The sequence below is a fragment of the Myxine glutinosa genome, chromosome 6 (assembly GCF_964187855.1).
Source record: "Myxine glutinosa chromosome 6, kmMyxGlut1.1, whole genome shotgun sequence".
Taxonomy (NCBI): domain Eukaryota; kingdom Metazoa; phylum Chordata; class Myxini; order Myxiniformes; family Myxinidae; genus Myxine; species Myxine glutinosa.
The window spans coordinates 68544965-68567857 of record NC_136266.1 but is presented as its reverse complement, the minus strand read 5'-3'; the positions used below and the strand labels follow the sequence as shown (position 1 = coordinate 68567857).

Below are 22893 nucleotides of genomic sequence, written 5' to 3'. Positions count from 1 at the left end.
ACAAGGACACCAAGGACTTCCAGGACAGAAGTTGGTATTTCAAAAAGTGGAATTGGGGTGAAATTAGCGGGGGTAGAAAAGATCAAGGTTTTGGATGGGGGAAGATAAGAGATGGTGGTGAACAGCTGTTTTAAAGACTTGGAGGGAGGAGTGGGATTGAAGAGAGTGCGGGAGTTTGTTCCAGAGGCGGGAGAAAAGAGGAATGAAGGAGTGAAGGTGAGCAGAGAGTCTTGATTTTGGCAGTTTAACCAAAAGAGGGCTGCAGGCAGATCTTGTGCGACCTGTAGGAATATTTGCGGGACAGAGCCCAGAGAGAGCTGGGGGGGCAAGGCCAGAGAGGAGTCGGTAGAAGACGGAAAGACCACCAACCTGCCTGCGGTGAGTGAGTGAGAGGCCCTTGGAGTTAGCTTCATCGCGGGAGATTCCAATGATTCTGATTGCTTTGGTTTCAACAGCGCGAAGGCGAGCTAGGGGAGAGCAGTATTCCATTGAGCTGTGGATGAAAGCCTTGTATGTGTGTATGTGATGAGGAGCTCAGGTGTGCCAAGGAAGGACTTCGCACGACGGAGGATGCCCAGTCGGCGACTGGCTTTGGAGGCCAGATTTGAAATGTGGTTTTTCCAGGAAAGATCATGGCAGATAGTGAAACCCAAAAGCTTGAGTGACAGAACTTCTTGGAGAGGATTATTCAGAAAGTGGATGGGAGGGTTGTCCAGTCGGTCTTTTCGGAGAGACATCGTAAGAGTGTGAGATTTGTCAGGATTGAAAGACATGTTCCACTTGTTTGCCCAGTCTGTGATTTTGTCAAGGTCTGCAGAGAGTGAGGAGGCTGCAGACTGCCGATCTGAGGGATGAAGAATGGAGCGACAGAGAGTAGAGTCGTCAGCAAAGAGATAGAGAGGATTTTCAAGAGAGTCAGAGAGATCATTGATAAAGACCAGAAAAAGCACAGGGCCCAGATGGTGAAAACATAACCTCCATCCACCTTTGGTGGTAGAGGTAAAAATGGAAAAACTGGGTGTCATTGCTTCCAATTGGCGAATATATCCCACTCCTGACACCATTTCCTTAATGCCGCTATAAAATGCGACACCATGATCTGTGCCGTTTCACATACCGTGCTGTCTCCTTCCAATCACTGTCCTGACCCTCACGAATGCATAGTTCATCCATTTCCGTGAATAGGTCATGGGGAACATGTTCTTCGTCATCATCCTCCGTTCCCAGGAGGAACTTCACACGCTGCGATGGTGTGTCTATGATACATACAGCTTCAGGCCATTAGAAAAAAAACAACAACATGCAGTGTCACAGATATGCAATTTAGTGATTATTAAACATATATAATAATTGTCAATATCCATACGAATTTGTGAAAAAAAAAACGATCATAAAAGCAAATAGAACAAAAAATTTCGCCTCGAGCACAATGATCATAGTCCGACAATATTTCAACAGTGACATGATTTGAACAGCAGCAAGGTACTTTGTTCACACCGTGCATCCTCCATCCACAGGCATGGTTTGATCCTTTTAGCAATGTAGTCATTTTGTGCGATGGTTAGTTGGCAAGGATACGGAACCACCATGTCATGTCCTACTTTAGTGCATGCCTGCTGGCAGATTTGCTTGTGATGGAGATGGGGGTGGGGGATGTGGGGGGCTTCGTGTGGGAGGAGGTGGGAGAGCTGTCATGCAAAAAGACACTCGTGAGTGACTATTGGCTGCACGATAAGGAGGCTGACGGGTTGATTTGGCACACAGCCCAATCCACACAACATGTGCATCGAAACTCACCCCCCATTAAAGTGCTGCGCTTCCTGACTACGCTGACAATTTCACGAGATGCAGATGGTCTTTTGTTCCACCATGCTCGGTTTTTTTCTCATCATTTGAAGTCATTTAAATTTTATCCGTATCACCTTGTAATTTGCTAGGCCTATTTCTCCTTTCGTAGAAAGAGCTCAATATTCGTCCTTGTTGTAGAAGTTTTCTGTTGGCACATTTGCTCAATTTTTCCCTTGTTAAAAATAAATAAATAAAGAGTTCCTATATGAAGAAGTTCAATGCAGGAGAAATATATTAGGCCTATCAAGCCTGAGCAATGGTTGCCAATCTATAGTTGTTTGCATGCTGTATCCTTTATAAATGTTGTGTCAAGCAAGGAAGCAGCACGTACCATTTTTTAAGTACTTGGTGTGACTCGACCGGGGTTCGAACCACCGACCCCTCCCAGAGTTTGACCGGATGATCTTACCATAATATGACAGTGTAACTGTAAATAAGTTTATATTAATAAAAATAATATATATATATATATATATATATATATATATATATATATATATATATATATATATATATATATATATATATATAGGGAAAAAATAAAATAATAATAATCAATCCGCTCGCTCCTTTTACATTTAGCAGGAGCTTTGACTACAAAGGACGATATTGCTTCGCATCATGGACATGTCCCAAAATGATGTGAGGAAGAGGCTAAAAGGCATTTTGTCGCCGCCGCCAAGAAAGAATGTTTTTGTGCCAGCAAAACTTGGCATAGATGTTAGTGCATTTTTATGCACTTTTCACCTTTCCCCCCAGCCAAGAGTGCATCCCCCAGGCCGAAACAATCGCAAAATAAATGCTTTTGTATCTGAAACTTTTTACAAAGGGGGAAGACAGACATAAAACAAAATCAACTCCCCCTCCCGCACCCCACCTCCATCAGAGGCAAAACAGTTAATATATCAACTCAAAGTACCAAAGGATGGCATCAATGTTGTACAAATAAACTACATCCTATAATGTTAAATTACATTAAAATTTCTGTTTCGGACAAGAAAGAAGAATAAAATGCAAAGCTTTGTGCTAATGATCAAATGGGTTTCTCCAACCCAAGGCAGGCCGATAATTGGAAAACATCTGTTCACATTAACACAACGAGCAAGGTCACGTGAGCACTTCGGTCAGGGTTTAATCCATACCCGAATCAAAATGGAGAAGGAAGGGAGGTGTTGAGACTTAACGGAATACATTACATACAGTTGCCTGCAGTGCTTGCCAAAACATCTCGCCATCAAGCTGCGCATTACCATCTGCCGCTTCACTCCGCAACTTGCTGGCAGCTATAAATCAGGCTGCGATGGTATCAGCTGCATACGCGTTTTGGTCTTAACAGCTGCAAACTGCCTTAAGACACTCCGAATAATGGAATTGCACAAACACTCAACAAACCATTTTGCATCCCGAGGCAATATGTTCTTTTTTTCTGTGCCTCAAATAAATTTTAAAAAGATTCACTCACTTGGCAAAATGAGTTCATCATCATAATCACATTGCAAACTTGAATGATTAGGTTTTGACTGCTCAGAAATTGAATTACAAAACAAAAAAAAGAAACAACTGTGAGACCTAGAACAGTCGAAGAAATATAACGGCACTTGGAGGACATTTTTCGTCTTTTACTTCTTGTATCCCACTGATGAGGCTGGATCCGCATGCGAACCTCAATCAAAATCTAATCGGCTTGTTCATATCACCGACCCAACTCATGCACCAAGTTGTCACAATCCGTCCACAACTTTTTGAAATATCATGCTATGTATTGTTTTTGGCCCTAATTGCAGTGTTCTCGTTCGTTCGTTCTTTCTCTTTCTCTTTCTCTTTCTCTTTCTCTTTCTCTTTCTCTTTCTCTTTCTCTTTCTCTTTCTCTCTCTCTCTCTCTCTCTCTCTCTCTCTCTCTCTCTCTCTCTCTCTCTCTCTCTCTCTCTCTCTCTCTCTCTCTCTCTCTGCTTTGTCCCCCAAATATTCCTACAGGTCGCACAAGATCTGCCAGCAACCCTCTTATGGTTAAACTGCCAAAATCAAAACCCTCTGCTCACCTTCCCTCCTTCATTCCTCTTTTCTCCCGCCTCTGGAACAAACTCCCCCACTCCCTTCAATCCCACTCCTCCCTCCAGGTCTTTAAAACAGCTGTTCACCACCATCTCTTATCTTCCCCCATCCAAAACCTTGATCTTTTCTACCCCCGCTAATTCACCCTAGATTCACTTTTTTAAAATTTCAACTTCTTTCCTGGAAGTCCTTGCAGTATCCACATGTTTTATACCTCTCCAACCTCCCCCCAAGCCCTCTCCCTCCCACAGTTCTCTTGATGTCCCTGTTCTCAAATGTTGTGTTTGTGCCCTTCCCCCTCTCTCCCCATCTTGTCTACCGCCACCCCTTATTTTGTGTTTTATGTGTCGGTTTGACTTTTTGTGTGATTAATGTGAGCGTGTTTGATTAATGTGTTTGACTTTTTTGTTTGACTTTATTAGCTCTTTCAAGAGCCTCGATCTTGTATACCAAAAAAAAGAAGAAAAAAAAAGAAGACAAACAGGGGTGATTACGGTGGTGGATGTAATTACTGGAGATCAAGAAGAAGAAGAAGAAGACGGAGGAGAAGAAGAAGGAGAAGAAGAAGAAGAAGAAGAAGAAGAAGAAGAAAGAAAAAAAAGGTAAAAATAAAGTGCAACAATAACGGAATAAAATTGCCTCCAATCACCCACCCTTGAATCACAGAAGTATTTTGTCAGTGTTCGAAGAAACATTGTCCACTAACTGTGCATCCTGCTCCGACAACGCTGCCATCATGTTCAAGGTCACAGTGCAGGCTCACACCAGCAACAAACAGAGGTCACAAAACCGTGGTACGGTGGGTGACCAGCATGTCAATGTCACGAGCACCTTCGATTAATTAACATAATTGGATAAGAAAAACGTTCGAGGATTCAGACCATCAAACTTGGCACGCAAACAGCTCACAAACGAGAATAATTGTAATACCAATAACCTCTTGCACGTTCAGACCAGGTAATGTCAAAAATTATTGCTTTTATTGCGACGTCTGTGTCCGATGCTTCCTGTTGCAATACGATAAGGGCAATTGAAAAATTGAAAAGTCCACCAGTTCGCCAAATTAGGAACCTTGCTGGGATCCAACACCGTGCAAACAAAACTGAAATACTAAGCCGCACCTGGGAAGCAATTGAGCATTTTTTTTGTTAACAATCTAAGAATATAGTCCATAATTTACCCTGACAGCACAAAGCGAACAAGCATGCAAATACTGCTGAGAGCCGAGAGTTCATGCTTCAAGGATTCAATATCCAATGACGTGTAGCTTTCCAGAACGCTTGCGTGCAGAGCCTAAAGTACATGTAACCATGGACCTTATTCCCTGTGAACTTGATCTGTGAAACGAAACTAGATGGTCAAACAAAGCTTAGAAATAAAAGAACTTACAGAATAAGCATACATCAAAACAAGGTCACCCGCAAGGATGGCGATTAAATGCATGTATTGTTTGCAAGAAACAAACATGATAAGGGCGGGTACTTCCTGGGCATATTTTAATCCGACATGGCTGCCACTCGGTGCAATCGCACAGCAAAACGGAGCTAACACGCTAAAGTTGGGTTAAAGTTAGTCTTGCGACAGCACCACCGCTGGCCCAACGTAATGCTCTCCATTGGTCCAATGTTGGCCACTGTCCCAGCTCTTATGCCACATGGATGGCATTGGACCGACGTTGGTAAATAGATGTCGTTTTACCAACGAAGCAACCATTCCAACCTTTGCCATCATTGCGCCAAAGTCGGTGCACTAGCTGGGTAATGATTGGTGGATTGTGGGAAGGTCCCATCATGCCAACTCGCTAACTTGGTCTCAACATCGTACGTCGTAAATGTTACCAAAACGGTCAACACATAATGCATCAACAGTAGCATTGGTGTAATTATGTCGGCTTCCAATTTCACAAAACAAACACCATCCTGAAGCCTGCCATAACGGCGAACGTTGCATGGGAGAAAGACTGCAAGAATAAGGCCTCTTTGTCCCCATTCACCAATATTTGCAATCCACGATCAATTTTAACTTCATGTATTGAGTCTCTATTGTCATGACACTCGTCTAAAAGATGTAAAAGCTTTGGGAAAGATATTGTGGAGTCTTTAATTTCCAATGTGAGTATAGTTGCTGACGGGATAACTGGCATTGGCATCCGCAACCATTCTTCTTTTCCTTTTAAAATGCTTTTTCTAAATAAAAAATAATAATTGCTTCCTTCAAAACACATTTGCTATATAAATATGCTGATGCAATGCCCCCAATTACCAGTAAGCTGGTACTCATTTTGCTGATCTCGGAAGGATGGCAGGCTGAGTAAACCCACCTGGTATTAATTCAACAGCATGACAGGAGCTCAAACTCAGATCTTAAGCCAGCCACCTCAACAGTTTGGCCAACACCAGGCTTTAGAAAATGGTCAAGGGAGTACAAATAATGCCTGTAGCTTAGTCATGCCTGAAATGTGCTTGCCAAGTATATTCTGCCTTGTGGACAATTGATGGAACAATGTGGAGAATGCGTTATGAGCAGTGTACAAAGTAAAGTAGTCTCAACATTTTCCTCTTGATACTCGTGGGATCATTGTATGGTAAGATGAACTGTTAATGTTGGAGTGTCTTGCGGTCAGTCTTGTTCCTCATATACATAAACGACCTCTCCGATGATTTGGAAAAACATCTCTTCCTTTTTCCAGATGTCTCCATGTTGTGTCGTACAGTACCCCATATCCCACTGATGAGCACAATGCAGCTACGTCACTTTTTGCTGACCTTGAATGTATTAGATTCTGATATGATAAATGGAGCATGTCTTTCAATTCTGGCAAATCACTGTCTCACTCAGGGGACGATCGTCAAGCGAACGCAGCTACTTCCATGGTCAATCGCTGGACGAGGTTCAATCCCTTGAAGTAATGATATTCCATCGTTACACCACAAGGCACAATATACTCTGTCTCACCATCAACCACAAATTATCCCGGGTCGACCACGTCGCAAAGCTGGCCTCCAAAGCCAGGCTCAGACTGGGTATCTTCAGGCTTTCCAAGTCATTCCTTGAAAAATCAGAAATACTCCCAGTCGAAAAGGCCTTTGCCCATAACACACTGGAGTGGGAGCATGGAAAGAATAGAGGGTGTAAGAACATAAAGGAGGGGGTAGAAGCCCACCTCCTTTATGTTCTTACCGATATGGGAAAGCGATAGACCCATAGACTCAGCTACCCCATTAATACCTTCAGGGCCTCTGCAATCTCACTTCATCCCTCATTGACCTGACCTCACTCAACCCTCTTACTTGCAGGTTATTGGGTTTCCTCCCCTGCCCTCCTCTTTTGTAGTTAGTTCCTTCCCTTACTTGTCGCATGCAAACTGTGCCCAGACAGTCACAAATTTGCCTTTTGTCATTTGTCAAATTACGCTTCAATCATATTAAAACAGAAAAACAAAGTTTGCCAAACCAGTCTAGTGATTTCTGAGAACTGTTTCGTTTTTGGATATTATTTCACGTTCAACAGTGAGCCCAGGTCTTTCTCGGAACCGTCAGCTATAGGTCAAATACAGAGCTTGGGTATACATGTTACATACTCGTGGCCAATATATGATTCGCTGACAACTTGAAATATAGGAATTGATCCGTGAGGTTATGCTGGAATAGAAGATTTTTCTGTGTGAAGAACCATTTAACGGTCCCTGTATTAAAAGGTCAAAAATCATCTAAAAACCAAATTGCAATGAAAATATTTGTACAGCTTGCACTAAATAGGCCAATAAGAGGCATTTCTCGTCTGCCTCCATCAAAATCCCACCATTTATCCATTACTTATTTCAGTCTTTTCATCATGAAATATTTAATGAGCCCCAGGTGTGTGGTAAAGCAGGAAGTAGCAAATGGACTGTGCGTACACGGTAGCACAACCGCTATCAAACAAAAGCTGCCATTCCATTTGGAAGGAACAGATTTGGCCAGCGACCAACATCGACAATGACAGGCAAATCAGAGCATGTAGCTGCTGTGGCCTTGAGCTCAAACCAGATACCCTTGAGGTGGGAATCGTCATACTAAAAAATGCAATTTGGTGTCTGTCTGTCTGTCGATATTTGACCGTGATACATTCTTGACTTATCCAAGCTAAACCAAACTTGACAGGATGACTAAAGGTCACACAATGAAGGTTGTAGCTAATTCATTTACCCCCCCCCCCCCCCTTCCCAAGGGGTTTTCCCCCGCCAATGGGGTTGCGTGTTGAGGTGTATATATCCATGTTGAGATATCTTTATCGTGGCATTTTTCCAAGAACCCTTCTAATAAGAAGCCTCATAATAATAGCATAATCATGTGATTACAAAGCAATATTAATATTAGCAATATCCACTTCCCCAAAGCGATTTTTTCTCCTTGAACAAATGCCATGTTAACATGTATAAATAGCTTATCATGGCATTTTCGTGGGAGCACCTCGAACAGGAGTAAACATATTATTAACCACAAACACGTATGATTACCTTTTTAAAGAGTCGCTAATGCTGTTTAACACTAAACTGAAATAAATTTGGAGGAATCCGGACATCAATCTATTCTTATCACGTCGTCGACAAACGCACCTGATTGAAGATCTACTGAAGTCTATATACCCCACAAGGGTTACCAGCACGACCCTTTCTGCCGCTCCCGCGGAGTTCTTCCAGGGCATTTTTGTGGAGTTTTTTCCAAAGCCGCTTCTCATAACAATAGTAATAACACTTATGATAACAGCAAAATATTAATGATATTACAATACAATATCCCCACTCCCCAAGGGGTTTGTGACTTGCAATATCCTCCCCCCACCCCTCCCCCCTCGACCCTCCTCCAGCTAGCATCGTTAAACGTTTGCGGCTAGCATCGTTAAACATGCCAACATTATGCGATTCTTTAAAAGTGCAGAGACCAAGTCTTTGAAAGTGGGAATTTCACTTCCTCCAATGTGGGTGGTGGTTGCTGGGATTTTTTTGTGACTTTTCAAAAATAGGCCATTGCGTGCTGGTTCTCTGGTCAATTCCCAAATCCTGCACTGACTACTGCGTGGAAGGCTCAGTGAAACGCATACCTCCACCAGGCTGAAGTTTATGTATTGTATCCCACCGATCGGCCGGATCTGGATCGGGACCTCCAAAATCTAATTGGCTTGTTCTTGTTACCTCACGTCCTAACCAACTCATTCACCAAGTTTCATCTAAATCTGTCCACAACTTTGAGTTGTCATACTACATATAGTTTTTGGCCCTCTCAGTGGTGAAGAATCACTTTCAAAATTAAAAAAATTCTCGTATCCAGATCTGGATTCGGATCTTCAACAAAATCAAATTAATTCGTCCTTGCCATACATCCAAACTGTCCACCAAGGTTCACCCGAATTAGTCCATAACTTTTTGAGATATCATGTTATATATCGTTTTTAGCTCTATCACTCAATGGTGAAGGATCACTTAAAAAAATTTGGGATCCGGAGCTTCACCAAAATCTAATCCTTTAGTCCTCATCACACACCCACCCTGTCCACCAGATTTCGTCTGAATCCGTCCACAACGTTTTGAGATATCCTGTTCACAGCCAAACATAAACAAAAAGACAAACAAAAAGACAGGGGTGCATACATAACCTCTGCCCACCTTTGGTGGTGTTGGTATTAACCATTTCCAAGAAAAATTGTTTTCTTCCTCCAAATATCATATCAGTAGGGTGGTAGATAAAATAAGAGGTTTGGAAATAATGATAGTAATGGAATTAATCAAGTCAACATTCGGTTAAATTTCAAACAGTATGCCGTTGAGCCAAAAGGCATGGAGACTCCATAGAACCACCTTTAGAGGCCATTTTTGCCTGCAGAGCAGGGATTGGCCTTTTTTGGGCACTGTGGTCTCCTTTTTGAAGCGCATGGAGACTCCATAGAAAATATGCCAATCCGAGTGTATCCAGGACGGTGTAAGGGACGAGCACCGTTTGGTACGGAAGGGTATCGGAGTAATGTGGAATGAAAGGATGTTCTTTTGAGCTTAGAAAAGCATTTCTGGCACCGGTCACAACACAAACTCATTTGAATCGGTTCCTGTGAATGCCAGAGCATCACTGTTCCAATGTTTACACCAACTTTCAACAAGTAGTGATCCATGGAGATATGGTAAGCTACCACAAATTAAATAATTATCATGTCATGGTACGTTGCAAGGCCTCTTTTCAATATTAGGATAAAGGGGTGAAAAATCTTATAACAAATATGGAAAGGATGATTTGAGGAACGATGATTTAAAAATAAGAAGGAAACTAAAGAGTGAAATAAAATGGAAAGATGATTCAAGAATGTGGGGCAGGGGAGGGTGTGGAGGAAAACAAATTGCTATACCGTGAAATGCTGAATCATCTGTCTCAGGACTGGCTGTTTGGTCACGCTCTCGGCGTTTGTGATGGTGGTGTCGATGTGCACGATGTCTGTGCCCTCTCCTGTGGGTATACCTGTCTGTGGGTACGTGCAGTCCCACGTAGACAGTACGATGTGCTGAAAAAAAAAAAAAATTAATGCATAATAAACATATTAAACGAGACAAACGTACAAAACATACAAACAAACGTACAAATAAAATTGTCCAAAAAAAAAAAAAGAAACCCTATATTGTTAAGATTAATAAGTAAAATGATAAACAACATTGTACAACTACTCTTGACCATAATAATTCTGTTCACAGCTGCGTCAAATGAACCCACCAACCCCTCCCTCCCCAGTAGAATGACCTCTCCAATCTCTTTCGCTCTGAGTGAACGAAAAAATAAAAACTCCGGAAAACAAAAAAGCAATCCAGAAACTAAATCAGCAAAAACTTTGAAGAAATACACTCAAACAATTTACTCTGCTGCAGTGTGAACAAAAGATTCTGAACAATATCTTGGTGAAGATGTGAAAAGGAAAGTAAAACTTTATTTTAGGCAACGATGTCAATGGCTACTTGTATCGTAATCATTTAATGAGTCAACATTACAAGCCATGTTGAAGAGATGTTTGAACGAAGAAAGTGCTTTGCATGCAGGATTAAAGTATCCGGAGCGTTAATCAGAAACACGCTTTGGAACACCACGTCTCCATAAACACAAAGAACATTCGTGCCAGCTCGACATGTCACATGTGCTTGTGGTCTAATGCAACTTACAACCAGGACGTGGATAGTCATTGATAACTTCGAGTTTGCAGCACTTATGCAACAGCAGAGAGCTGGTGGTGGGAAGGAAAGAGGCAAACGAATGAATGAATAATTGAATGGTCAGTTTACCGTACAGTTCTTCCTCCGCATAATTAGTCGTGAGGTTCACGCTCGTTTTTCCTCGATCTACGATAGCCTCTTCGTCGTGGCTCTAAAGAGGCAAGAGGCAAGACCTCATCAGGACTTTCCGACAAAATGGACCCAAAAACGACCATAAAACACTGACAACTTTTGACAATAAGGAAATGCAAGCTAATAATACTCCGTGCTCTCGGCTTTGGAGAGATTGTCTTCCAGGTCACTCTGAGAACTCCATAGGAGGCAATAAGTGGCTGTTATTTAAAGCCTGGTCACAAAACCTGGCGGGGAACAGTATAAATTGGAGACGTGAAAGTGGCGTGGATCGCGGCATTACCAAAACGAGAACAAGGATCAAAATGGTTTTGGCTGTGCCAGTGACATGCAGGGGAGAAAAATCTCTGACACCAAAAATTACATCACCATATATATTCATAATCTTCCTCCATGTGGTTCAGAATACAGCACAAAGATGGTCAAACAGTTGCGGCAAAATGGTGAGAGGATGTCGGGAGGTTGTGCTTTCCCACAACCTGAAAATGGAGCCTCACACACATCTGTCTACACAATGGTGCCTTACACATTAAGCGCGCCATCTATTACATGCAGGAGACTTACCTTCCCACGAATTACAATAGTCAGGCAGCTTGGCAAATTGATGTGGACGTTCTGGACAAAAGCACTAAATTTTCCCCACATGCTACCCATAGCTTTAGCTTTCCATTTATGGTAGGAACCACTTCCTCCGAATACATTTTTTTTGCAGTATTTTCAGTGACTATGGTACGTTAACAGTATTCCGTTTTATGTTCAGTTTCTTTCTTGTGTTAATAAAAATCGTCTGCTGCTTTTCTAGAAGGTATAGTTGTATTCCTTGACCCAGAAAATGTATGTTTAGACACCAAGATTGTGATCCTAAGTGGCTTAGAAGCTGAGATATTGGAAGATATAGGTTTTTACATAGCGGCCATCTTAAAAATCAAAGATGGCCGTCATAATGTATTGGGAAGAAGTGGTTCCTTTCAAAAATGGAAAGCTATGGTAACATGTGGGAAAAAATTGGTGCTTTTGTCTGGAACGTCCATATCCATCTCAAATCCGGTCCTAAGCTGCCTGACGACGAGGACATGAATAGCCATAGGATAAATCAAAATATAAATGTGGGATTTAAACCGGGAATCCCAGAATCCTGAACTGAGTGCTCAGATGGGAAACACAAACAGGCCAAACCATATTAATTAGAAACAACCGAACAATTCGCAAACACGATTATTGACCTTGCAAGATGCCCCACTCCCTTTCCCTCTTGTACATGCCTTCAATACACAAAGAAACATTAAAAAGCTGTTCCCGTGAAATTTAAGAGTCAAATCCTGACGGCATTACATAAACACACGATCAACTTCCAAAAGCAGCGCTTCTTCATTACATCTCAGATTACGCCGATGTGCAGAACACCGGTGGTGAGACAAAGACAATTCCATCCTGTCCACCGCTCGTTGTCGACCTCTGGAGCAGAAGCTGTCACGACTCCGACTAAAATCAAACCGGGTTTGAAAAGACCTTTCCAAATCGCTTTTTCACGATGTATCCGATCAACACCCGCCGAAAAGCTTCACTTGTAGACCGAAACAATAGTCCTCGATCTGGTGGGTGCAGAGATCACTTGGTAAACCGACCTTCAAAAGCCTTCAGAGCATGAGACGAGTACATCTACCCATCTATCCGAGTCAAAGTTCGATAACTGTTAAAGTAAAAAGTGTGCACAGTTCAGAATTGCAAATCTTATTGCACAAGGGCAACCCTGGCCCAATTAAGAATAAAGGGGAAATTTCACATACAACGCTGTGTTTTGTCACATTTGTCTCTTTTTGAAACTCCAATTTTACCTGCTAGCTGTGAAATGCTATTTTACATTTTATTTTCAAACCAAAGCAGGATAAATGAAAAGCTCAACAATATTGATTTCCCAGGGGCATATTTATTGAATTATGGAGTCAACATTGACTGCAGGAGTTTTGTGCCAAACACAACTTGCAAAGGCATGTGTTCTGAGTTCACATCAACTGCGAATTGAATACTATACTCATCAAGATCCGGCACAGCAATACTTGTGGGCTGGTAGGATAGCCGAGAAGCGGAGCACACTTGCCTCTAAGCTGTCCGGCTTGGGTTTGAATCCCGACCGAGCTATGGACTATCATCCCAGTTTCACATGCAGGGTGATTCATCCATGTGTGCGTCATCCCTCGGATGGATGTTAAACTGGCGTCCCATCTGTCGACCTTCGTTTGTGGACGTTAAAGATCCCATGGTGTCCTTCACAAAGAGTAGGCGAGCTATCACCGGAACTCCATATGTTTTATACCTCTCACACCTCCCCCCCCAAGCCCTCTCCCTCCCACATTTCTCCCGATGTCCCTGCTCTCAAATGTTGTGTTTGTGTCCTTCCCCCTCTCTCCCCATCTTGTCTACTGCTCCCCTTATTTTGTGTTTTCTGTGTCGGTTTGACTTTTTGTGTGATTAATGTTAGCGCTTACACGAGGCTCGATCTTGGATCCAAAAACACAACAAAAAAACTCTAAACAAACTGCAAATTCCTGTTGTAACCTACAATGGGCACTGCATCAGTGGCACAGATGCTGCCCAAGTAAATGATGCTACCCACAGACATGTGCTGCATAGAACCCACACACTGAGCAATATTTGCCTCAGTCATTGTCATCAACAGGACGAGGGTTTTCATCACATTCCACCTTTAACTTCCATCACATTATAATGTTGCTCGCGCACAAGGTGTGTAGTTGCTTCAGACTTGATCGCCATGGTATATACAGTAGCAGTAATCACTCCATCGCTTTGATCTTTTCCAAACACAAGTGTTTGTCATTCAGCCTAAACCAAACATTAAGCATTTTACAATGTGCTCGGTTAACCCTCTTCACTTTGTTCATGCATACAATGAACACACAAAACTCTCAATCATTTTCTCAGCTTCAGTCACCAAATTTTTTGGCCTGTGTTTTCGAAATGCTGCTTAAACTACTCGATCTTCTCATATATTATCAGGAGTACCGTTTCTTTTTCCCTGGAAGGCTGGCGAAGTCCCATATCTTATCGGTATAGATCTATCATTTCATGATACAATAAAACAACTACAACATGCATTTTAAGGCCATTTTCCCTGCTAGAGCGGGCGTTAGCCTTGCGGTCCCCATGACAATCTTCTCCATTTTGCCCTATTTTCTGCATCTCTCCTTGTTAACCCCCTTGCCCGCATTTCTTCTTCGATCATCTTCAGCCAAGTCTTTCTGGGTCTTTGCCATCCTCTACTTCTTTCTACATTCATTTCCATCACTCTTCTCAACCAGTCACTTTCATCCTTCCTCAACACATGACCAAACCATCTCCACCTGTTTCTTTTCACAGCATCCATCACAGGCATGATACAATAACATTTTTTCATGATACAATAACATGTCATAACGATCAAGAACAGCACATCGAACCGAAAATGCATCGACGTCATATAGATGGCTACTTTGGACTTTTGTTTAATATTCCTTATGAGCGTAATCGACTTCGCCATTGTGCTTCTTGATCCATCGACATTACCAAGGATTGGGGCATTGGTACACGCTGATAAATTTTACATCTATTCAGATTCAGTCAACGTTTGTTGTTACAGGCAGGGCGCCCGGCGCCAGACTATTTTGTGCCCTAGGCAAGGCCAGCTACTTGCATCCCCTCCCACCCCCCCCCCCCCCCTAAAAAATTTTTTGCCAACTTCGATTATTAAAAAGATGTTTTATCGAAAAAATAAAAAGCAGAAAACTTGAAACTGCTAAATTTATTTTAAATTGCAAGAATAAGTACCATGAGATGCCAACAGCACCAATATTAAAGCTGCAATATCCATAAATATGGCAGTTTTTGGGCAAATTTTGGGCAAAAAGCTTTTGGGCAAATGGGCTTTCACTTAAAAAATATGACACGACATGTGGTTTGCAATGCAAAATAAAGAAAGTGGTCCCTTTATGAGTGTGTGAATGGAAATTACAGAAAAACAAAACAGTTTTTGGTTTGAGCAATAAGTTTTAGATATGCAAAATCAAAATTTTAAATAATCAATCTTTGATTATCTTTCGCAAATACAAAATAAAATATTTTGGCACACAAATCATTTTGAACTAAAGGGCACTCGGTATAATGCATACTTCAGCCATTGGCAACACAACATTCAAACCTTTTACTTCACACACCTTTAAGTATACAGTCACGTGAAAAAGTAAGTACACCCCATGTAAAGTTTTGACTTTTTCAACATATTTCAACATACAGCTATTTGATCTTCATTTCAACAATATTGACAGATAAAGGTGATATAATGTAACAAATATCATGAAACATTTACATTTTGTAGTCCATTGTATAATTTAAATAAACATAAATGCAAATTTCGCATGTGGAAAAAGAAAGTACACCCCGACATTTATCACTACTTCAAATACCTAAAATTAGAATCAGGTGCACCAGCTCAGGTGCAAATGATTAGAACATCGTTAGAGAGGATCTTGGAGGAACCTGTCTTGTTTAAATCTCAGACATTTAGTTTTGTTTGCTCTTTGTTGTTGAAGTTTGCGGCGTCACCATGCCTAGATCAAAAGAGCTCTCTGAGCTCTTCAGAAAGAAGGTTATAGATGCCGCCGAGTCTGGGAAGGGATTTAAAAAGATCTCCAAACAATTTGAAATCAATCATTTGACTGTCATCGACATCGACAGATCATCGACAAGTGGAGAAGATTCCAAACAACTGCCAACTTGTTCAGGCCAGGCGGCCCCAGCAAGTTCAGCCCGAGAGCAGACCGCAAGATGCTGAAAGAAGTCTCTAAGAACCCCAGAATGTCATCACGAGACCTTCAGGTAGCTCTTGCCACTATTGATGTCAAAGTGCACGAGTCTACAATTAGAAAGAGGCTGCACAAATTTGATCTACATGGGAGGTGTACCAGGAGGAAACCTTTGCTGTCCAGAAAGAACATCAGGGCAAGACTAAAGTTTGCCAATGAACACCTACGCAAAGAACAGCACTTTTGGAACAATGTTCTCTGGACAGATGAGTCAAAGGTAGAGCTATTTGGCCACAGTACCAGAAGACATGTTTGGCGAAAACCAAAGACAGCATTTGACCACAAGAACCTGATACCAACTGTAAAGCATGCTGGTGGAAATGTTATGGTTTGGGCCCGCTTTGCTGCATCAGGGCCTGGGCAGCTCACCATCATAGAATCCACTATGAATTCTTCATTGTACCAGAGGGTGCTTGAGGATAATGTGAGGCCATCTGTCGGTAAGTTGAAGCTCAACCGAAGGTGGACCGGACCTTGCAACATGACAATGACCCTAAACATACCAGTAAATCCACCAAGGAATGGCTGAAAAGGAAGAAATGGAGGGTTCTGGAATCGCCAAGTCAAAGCCCGGATCTAAATCCCATCGAGATGTTGTGGGGGGATTTGAAACGAGCTGTGCATGCAAGAAACCCCTCAAACATCGCACAGCTGAAAGAATTCTGCATGGAGGAGTGGGCAAAAATTTCTCCCAGTTGATGTCAGAGACTGGTAGACAGTTATAAGACACACCTACTTGAGGTTGTTTCTGCCAAACGGGGCAATACCACCTATTAGAGCCAAGGGTGTACTTACTTTTTCCACATGCGATATTTGCATTTATGTTTATTTAAATTATGCAATTGACTACAAAATGTAAATGTTTCATGATATTTGTTGTATTATATCACCTTTATCTCTCAATATTGTTGAAATGAAGATCAAATAGCTGTATGTTGAAATATGTTGAAAAAGTCAAAAATTTACATGGGGTGTACTTACTTTTTCACGTGACTGCATATACCATTTAAGGATACTTGGCGTAACCAACCTGTCATGTTACCACAATATTTAGCTTACAGTCAGACAGAGAAACAAACAAAAAAAGAGACAAACAGAGTTTAAAATGTCTCATAAAAGTTTCAATTTCAGACACATCAACATCTCACTTTGCGTGCCTTTTCCTTTGCAAATTTTGTCACAAATTCAACCAGATCATGTGCTGATGCCTGGGCATGTTCAATTGATATAGTTGCCAAGCCAACTCGTCTCTTTTCCAACATTGTAGAGCGTATGTAAATTTTTATAACTTTGAGCTTTGAGAAACTATGTTCACCACTTGCCACTGATACTGGAAGTGTGAGAAGGATCCTTAAAGCAACGGAAACATTAGGCACATTATCCAGGAGTTTTGTTGTAGTATGAAGAGAACTACTTCTTGTGGCAGCATAGACTTTGGAAGTCTTTGAGCTATTGCTACAAGTTCAGTAATACGCCCCTCTGATGTCTGCGCCCTAGGCGGCTGCCTAGTTGGCCTAATGGTAGCGCCGGCCCTGGTTACAGGTAGACAGAGCAGCTGTACAAACAAGAACTGGGACCCTTTCAACTCAACCATTTCCTCATTGTTCTCATTTAGAATTTTCCTTTTGACTGTCTTCCTTCTTGGGATTGCTTCCTCAAATCACGATAAACATATTGGGTAAGCAAGCATTCCTGACCTCAGGGTTGCACTTTGTACCAGTAACAGCTATATTTGGTGGCGGAGGTTCACCCTAATTTGTGTGTGAGCAGGACATCTCAAAATGTTTTGGATGGATTCAGAGGAAACTTGGTGAACAGGTTGGGCATGTAATAAGGACAAATCGATTCCATTTTAATGAAGATCTGCATCTAGATACGAGAGTTTTGTAAAGCAATTCTTCACCCTTGAAAGATATGGCCAAAAACTATATATAGCACAATCTCTCAAAAGGTTGGGTTTTTTTTGGACAGGTTGTGACAAAACGTGGTGGACGAGTTCAATACAGGTGACAGGAACAAGCCGATTAGATTTTGGTTCAGATCAGAAACCAGATCCGGCCTATCATTGGGATACAAAACGTAAACTGTTAAACTTGGCAGATTTATGTGCTCTACCAAGTGTCGTTCGAGTTAGCCCGTGCCCTGCAGCTTTTGTAATCACTTGCAATCACGTGAAAAAGTAAGTACACCCCATGTAAAGTTTTGACTTTTTCAACATATTTAAACATACAGCTATATATATATATATTTTTTGTATACAAGATCGAGGCTTGTGAAAGAGTGAACATTAATCACACAGAAAGACAAACCGACACATAAAACATATAACATCGGGAGCGGTAGACAAGATGGGGAGAGAGGGGGAAGGACACAAACACAACATTTGAGAGCAGGGACCGAGAGACATGGAGACATCGAGAGATCTGTGGGAGGGAGAGGGCTTTGGGGGGGGGGGAGGCATGGGAAGGGGAGGTGGGAGAGGTATAAAACATATGGACACTGCCAGGACTTCCAGGAAAGAAGTTGGAATTTCAAACAAGGTGGATCTGGGGTGAATTAGCGGGGGTAGAAAAGATCAAGGTTTTGGATGGGGGAAGATAAGAGATGGTGGTGAACAGCTGTTTTAAAGACCTGGAGGGAGGAGTGGGATTGAAGGGAGTGTGGGAGTTTGTTCCAGAGGCAGGAGAAAAGAGGAATGAAAGAGTGAAGGTGAGCAGAGAGCCGAGATTTCGGCAGTTTAACCATCAGAGGGTTGCTGGCAGATCATGTGCGACCTGTAGGAATATTTGGGGGACAGAGCACAGAGAGAGCTGGGGGAGCAAGGCCGGAGAGGAGTCGGTAGAAGACAGAAAGACCACCTACCTGCCTGCGGTGAGTGAGTGAAAGGCCCTCAGAGATAGCTTCATCGCGGGAGATTCCAATGATTCTGAAAGCTTTGGTTTCAACAGCGTGAAGCCGAGCTAGGTATGAGGCAGGAGCACCGGCCCATAGGGGGGAACAGTATTCCATTGAGCTGCGGATGAAAGCCTTGTATGTGGTGAGGAGCTCAGGTGTGCCAAGGAAGGACTTCGCACGACGGAGGATGCCCAGTCGGCGACTGGCTTTGGAGGCCAGCTTGGAAATGTGGTTTTTCCAAGAAAGATCATGGCAGATAGTGAGACCCAAAAGTTTGAGCGACAGAACTTCTTGGAGAGGATTGTTGAGAAAGTAGATGGGAGGGTTGTCCAGTCGGTCTTTTCAGAGAGACATAGTATGAGTGTGAGATTTGTCAGGATTGAAAGACATGTTCCACTTGTTTGGCCAGTCTGTGATTTTGTCCAGGTCTACAGAGAGTGAGGAGGCACAGACTGCCGATCTGAGATATGTGGAATGGAGCGGCAGAGTGTAGAGTCATCAGCAAAGAGACAGAGAGGATTTTCAAGAGAGTCAGAGAGATCATTGATGAAGACCACAAAAAGCACAGGGCCCAGAACACTGCCTTGAGGAACTCCAGCCTGAAGAGGAAGGGCAGATGAGAGATTCAGGGCCACACGTTGACTATGGCCAGAGAGGAAGTCCGCAAGCCATGCGTGGAGATTACCATGGATACCATAGGAGAGTTTGGTGAGCAGAGCGGGGTGCCACACCGTATCGAAGGCACGTGATATGTCAAGGGAGACAGCTCTAATTTCCTGTTTGGCATTGATGACCTCCATCCATTGTTGAGACAGCAGAAGCAGCATGTCCAGAGTAGAGTGACCTGGTCTGAAACCAAATTGATGATCAGAGATCAAGCCATTGGAGAAGAGGAAAGATTTGATATCCAAAGCAATGATTGATTCCATGACTTTGCTGATAATTGGGAGAAGGCTGATTGGTCTGTAGTTGCAAGGATCTGTTTTTGCACCTTTTTTGTGTAAAGCGGTAATGTTTGCTGATTTCCAAGCAGATGGCATATGACCTTGAGCAAAAGAGAGGGTGAAGAGGACAGAGAGTGGGTGAGATAGAGCAGCAGAGCAGGATTTTAGGAACCGTGGGCTGATGCCATCTGGTCCAGTTGCAGAATCATAGTCGAGGATTGACAAACTTATCCACCTTGTCAGGAGAGGACACAGAGTCCAGGAGCAGCTGGGTACGACGGGTACAGAGAGGGACGGGTTTGGGACACAAGATTTTGAGGCAAACACAGAGTTGAGGCATTCACCTTGTCACGTGTGGAATTATTTTAATCGGTGTATTTATGTTTTAACCATTTTGGTGATCCACTGAGAACAGTAGTTGGATCGCCAGTGGCAGGTGAGGAACCATGGATGTTATGGTGGGAAAAAAATTTTTATGAGAAAACTATCGCCTTTGGGCACACATAATCAAACCCTCCAGACTCCGACAGGATGGTAAAATGTACTTGTCTTCCCAGTGTAAACCTGGATCAGGCCTGGGTTTATGTCGATTTAAATTTCTCCATAACCCTTTAACCCACATACACCAACTGAAGGGTCATTGAGTACATTATTGCTTTCATGCCTCAGAGCACCTGCAGTCACATGGTGTCCCACATTCCTCCAGGGATTCAAAGGCACTTCCCACAACCAGACAATTTATACATGCACTTCTGATGGGTTTCGTTATTTTGAAAAGGATTTTAAAGAACACTTCATTCAAAGTACGACCTTATGGTTCAACATTTAACCATAAGTGGTCTGACACTGGACATTTAAAGGTGATTCTTCAACACTGTTCTTCCAGAATATTACCCAAAACCTTCCAGCTGGTTGCTCTTCAAATCTCATGTAGGTTTTGACTTGGGCTGACACCTTTAAATGGCAGGATTACAGACGATCCTGGAAAAGAACAGGCAGTGTGATGCTACGTTGTGTAAACTTGGACAAAGCAGTATTAGGCAAGCGTTGTGGATTGAAACTTTCATCGACAAGAAAAACAAAACCCAAACCACATTGACACCGACAGCAGATCAATTCCCTTCTCACTGATGTTGTATTGAAAATGATCTTTTGGAAGAAAAAAAAAAATTCACTATGGATTGTTATATTCTTATTGGGGTCCAAAGGGCTAGTGTTACGGATTCGGCACTTCCGTGGTTGTGGTTTTCATCCACTTGAAACATTTATAGTTATGTGTTATTATTCTTATTGGGGTTTAGCCCTGGTGTTAGGCTAGCGTCTAGGGTGCCGGCTTAGGATCCTAGGATCCTGGGTTCGAATCCCGGTCGATCGCTGAATTAACGCCAGGGGGGTTGACTCAGCCTGTCATCCTTCCGAGGTCGGCTAATTGAGTACCAGCTCACTGGTAATTCCCTGTTTGTCGTTAAAGGCGGCAAAAAGGGTTGGCGTCAGGAAGGGCATCCGGCCGTAAAACATTGCTTCAAAAAGGGGACCGAAAAACAACAACAACCACGGTTCCCGAAAAAGGCCAACCCCCGCTTTGCGGGGAAAAATGGCCTCTAAAGGTGTTTTTTTTTTATTCTTATTGGGGTTTGAAGGAAACGGCGATTATTGTTGTTGAAAGGTAAGGTTATTGTTGTTAAAAGGCAAAAAGAGTTTATATTTTAAATGAAACAGGAAACCAGATCGAGAACCGGAAGACGACGAAAGAGAGGAAGAGGAGGAGGCGTGGCGAGAAAAGTGGGAGAAGACGCGTGTCTTGAAGCTCCGGAGCGAGCATGATCGAACGAACGTCGCGAGTGACCTTTGAGTTTCCTTGAAAGGAATTTCCTGCGATAGGTGTTATCGTTGGAGGATTGAGAAACCTGCGTAGTCAGGTATAGGCGTTGAGGGTCCGAAGAATCCCCCGCCAGGTCGCTTCGACTCAAGTAAGAGCCGTCGGCCATTTTGAACCTCGCGCGTCGTTCACTGAAAAAGGTTTTGCTCCGCGTCAGCTTGTCTCACCCTCCGGCCGTTTGCCGGGGATGTGTGTGTGCAAAAGCGGCATTTGAAGATTATGTTGCGGTTCGCTGATGGAACTGTGAACGTGCACGTCTGGATCGCGCCTTTGGGATTTCCCTTTTCGCCGCCAGTTTGCTGTGGGTTTGGACAACGGGACGGTCCACGCTTTGCCTACACCTCATTACTCGCCTCATCGCCTCTTCGCCGGGATCACCTATGAGTTATAGATATATTGAGGAGTGTTCTTTTCCATTCACTGGGAGCGCAGTGAGTTACTTTACTTTAGCAGATGGTACCATCTTAAGATATATTGAGTGCACTTTGATTGCCGTTGGTTGTACTGTTATTCTTGTGTGCGATTTTTAATACAGCATTTGTTCGTTTATAATCATTGGTGTGGTTTCACTCTTGATTACGGACACAGAATAACATATTTTTTCTGCCGTGGCTCCTCTCGGGGTTCGGAGGTATACCAAGACCAGGAGGTCGGGGAGGAACACGAAACACTAGGAATGATAAAGGTAAGGGATGAGCACCTTGATTGTGAAGAAGTACCTGTTATGGTCAGCAAATCAAATAGCCCCAAATAACAGTTTCAACAAATGTCGGTGGTGTGAAAGGTGAGTTTCTGGCACCTTAAAACTAGAAAGCTCATGGAGGTGGGACGCGATAGTCATAGTGAATACTACTCGCTGAGAAGGAAAACTATGAATTAAAACCAACAGTAGTAGGTTGGTTATTACCTGCCGACCATGGGGAGTATGACCATCCACCCTACGGTTAGAAACCTTGAATGGCCTCGCCATTTTCAATCTCTGGGGTAGGGTGCCATGCATTGTCTTTGCTGTGGGGTTGGGAGGTTGAACTTGGGTGCCTCTGGGCCTGTTTGTTCCTGCGC

General features: G+C 42.8%; 1 protein-coding gene across 4 annotated transcripts in view; it reads right to left on the bottom strand.

Annotated features, from left to right (window-relative positions):
* LOC137429915 (electroneutral sodium bicarbonate exchanger 1) overlaps window positions 1–22893 on the bottom strand; it is a 192901-nt gene that overhangs the window by 74006 nt on the left and 96002 nt on the right. For all 4 annotated transcript variants that reach the window (XM_078779969.1, XM_068120285.2, XM_068120286.2 and 1 more), the window contains exons 2-4: window positions 11195–11276; window positions 10276–10428; window positions 1118–1256 (exon numbers count right to left, since the gene is read on the bottom strand). In XM_078779969.1, the coding sequence (XP_078636095.1) occupies window positions 1118–1256; window positions 10276–10428; window positions 11195–11276 (374 nt within the window). The remainder of the gene's footprint in view (window positions 1–1117; window positions 1257–10275; window positions 10429–11194; window positions 11277–22893) is intronic.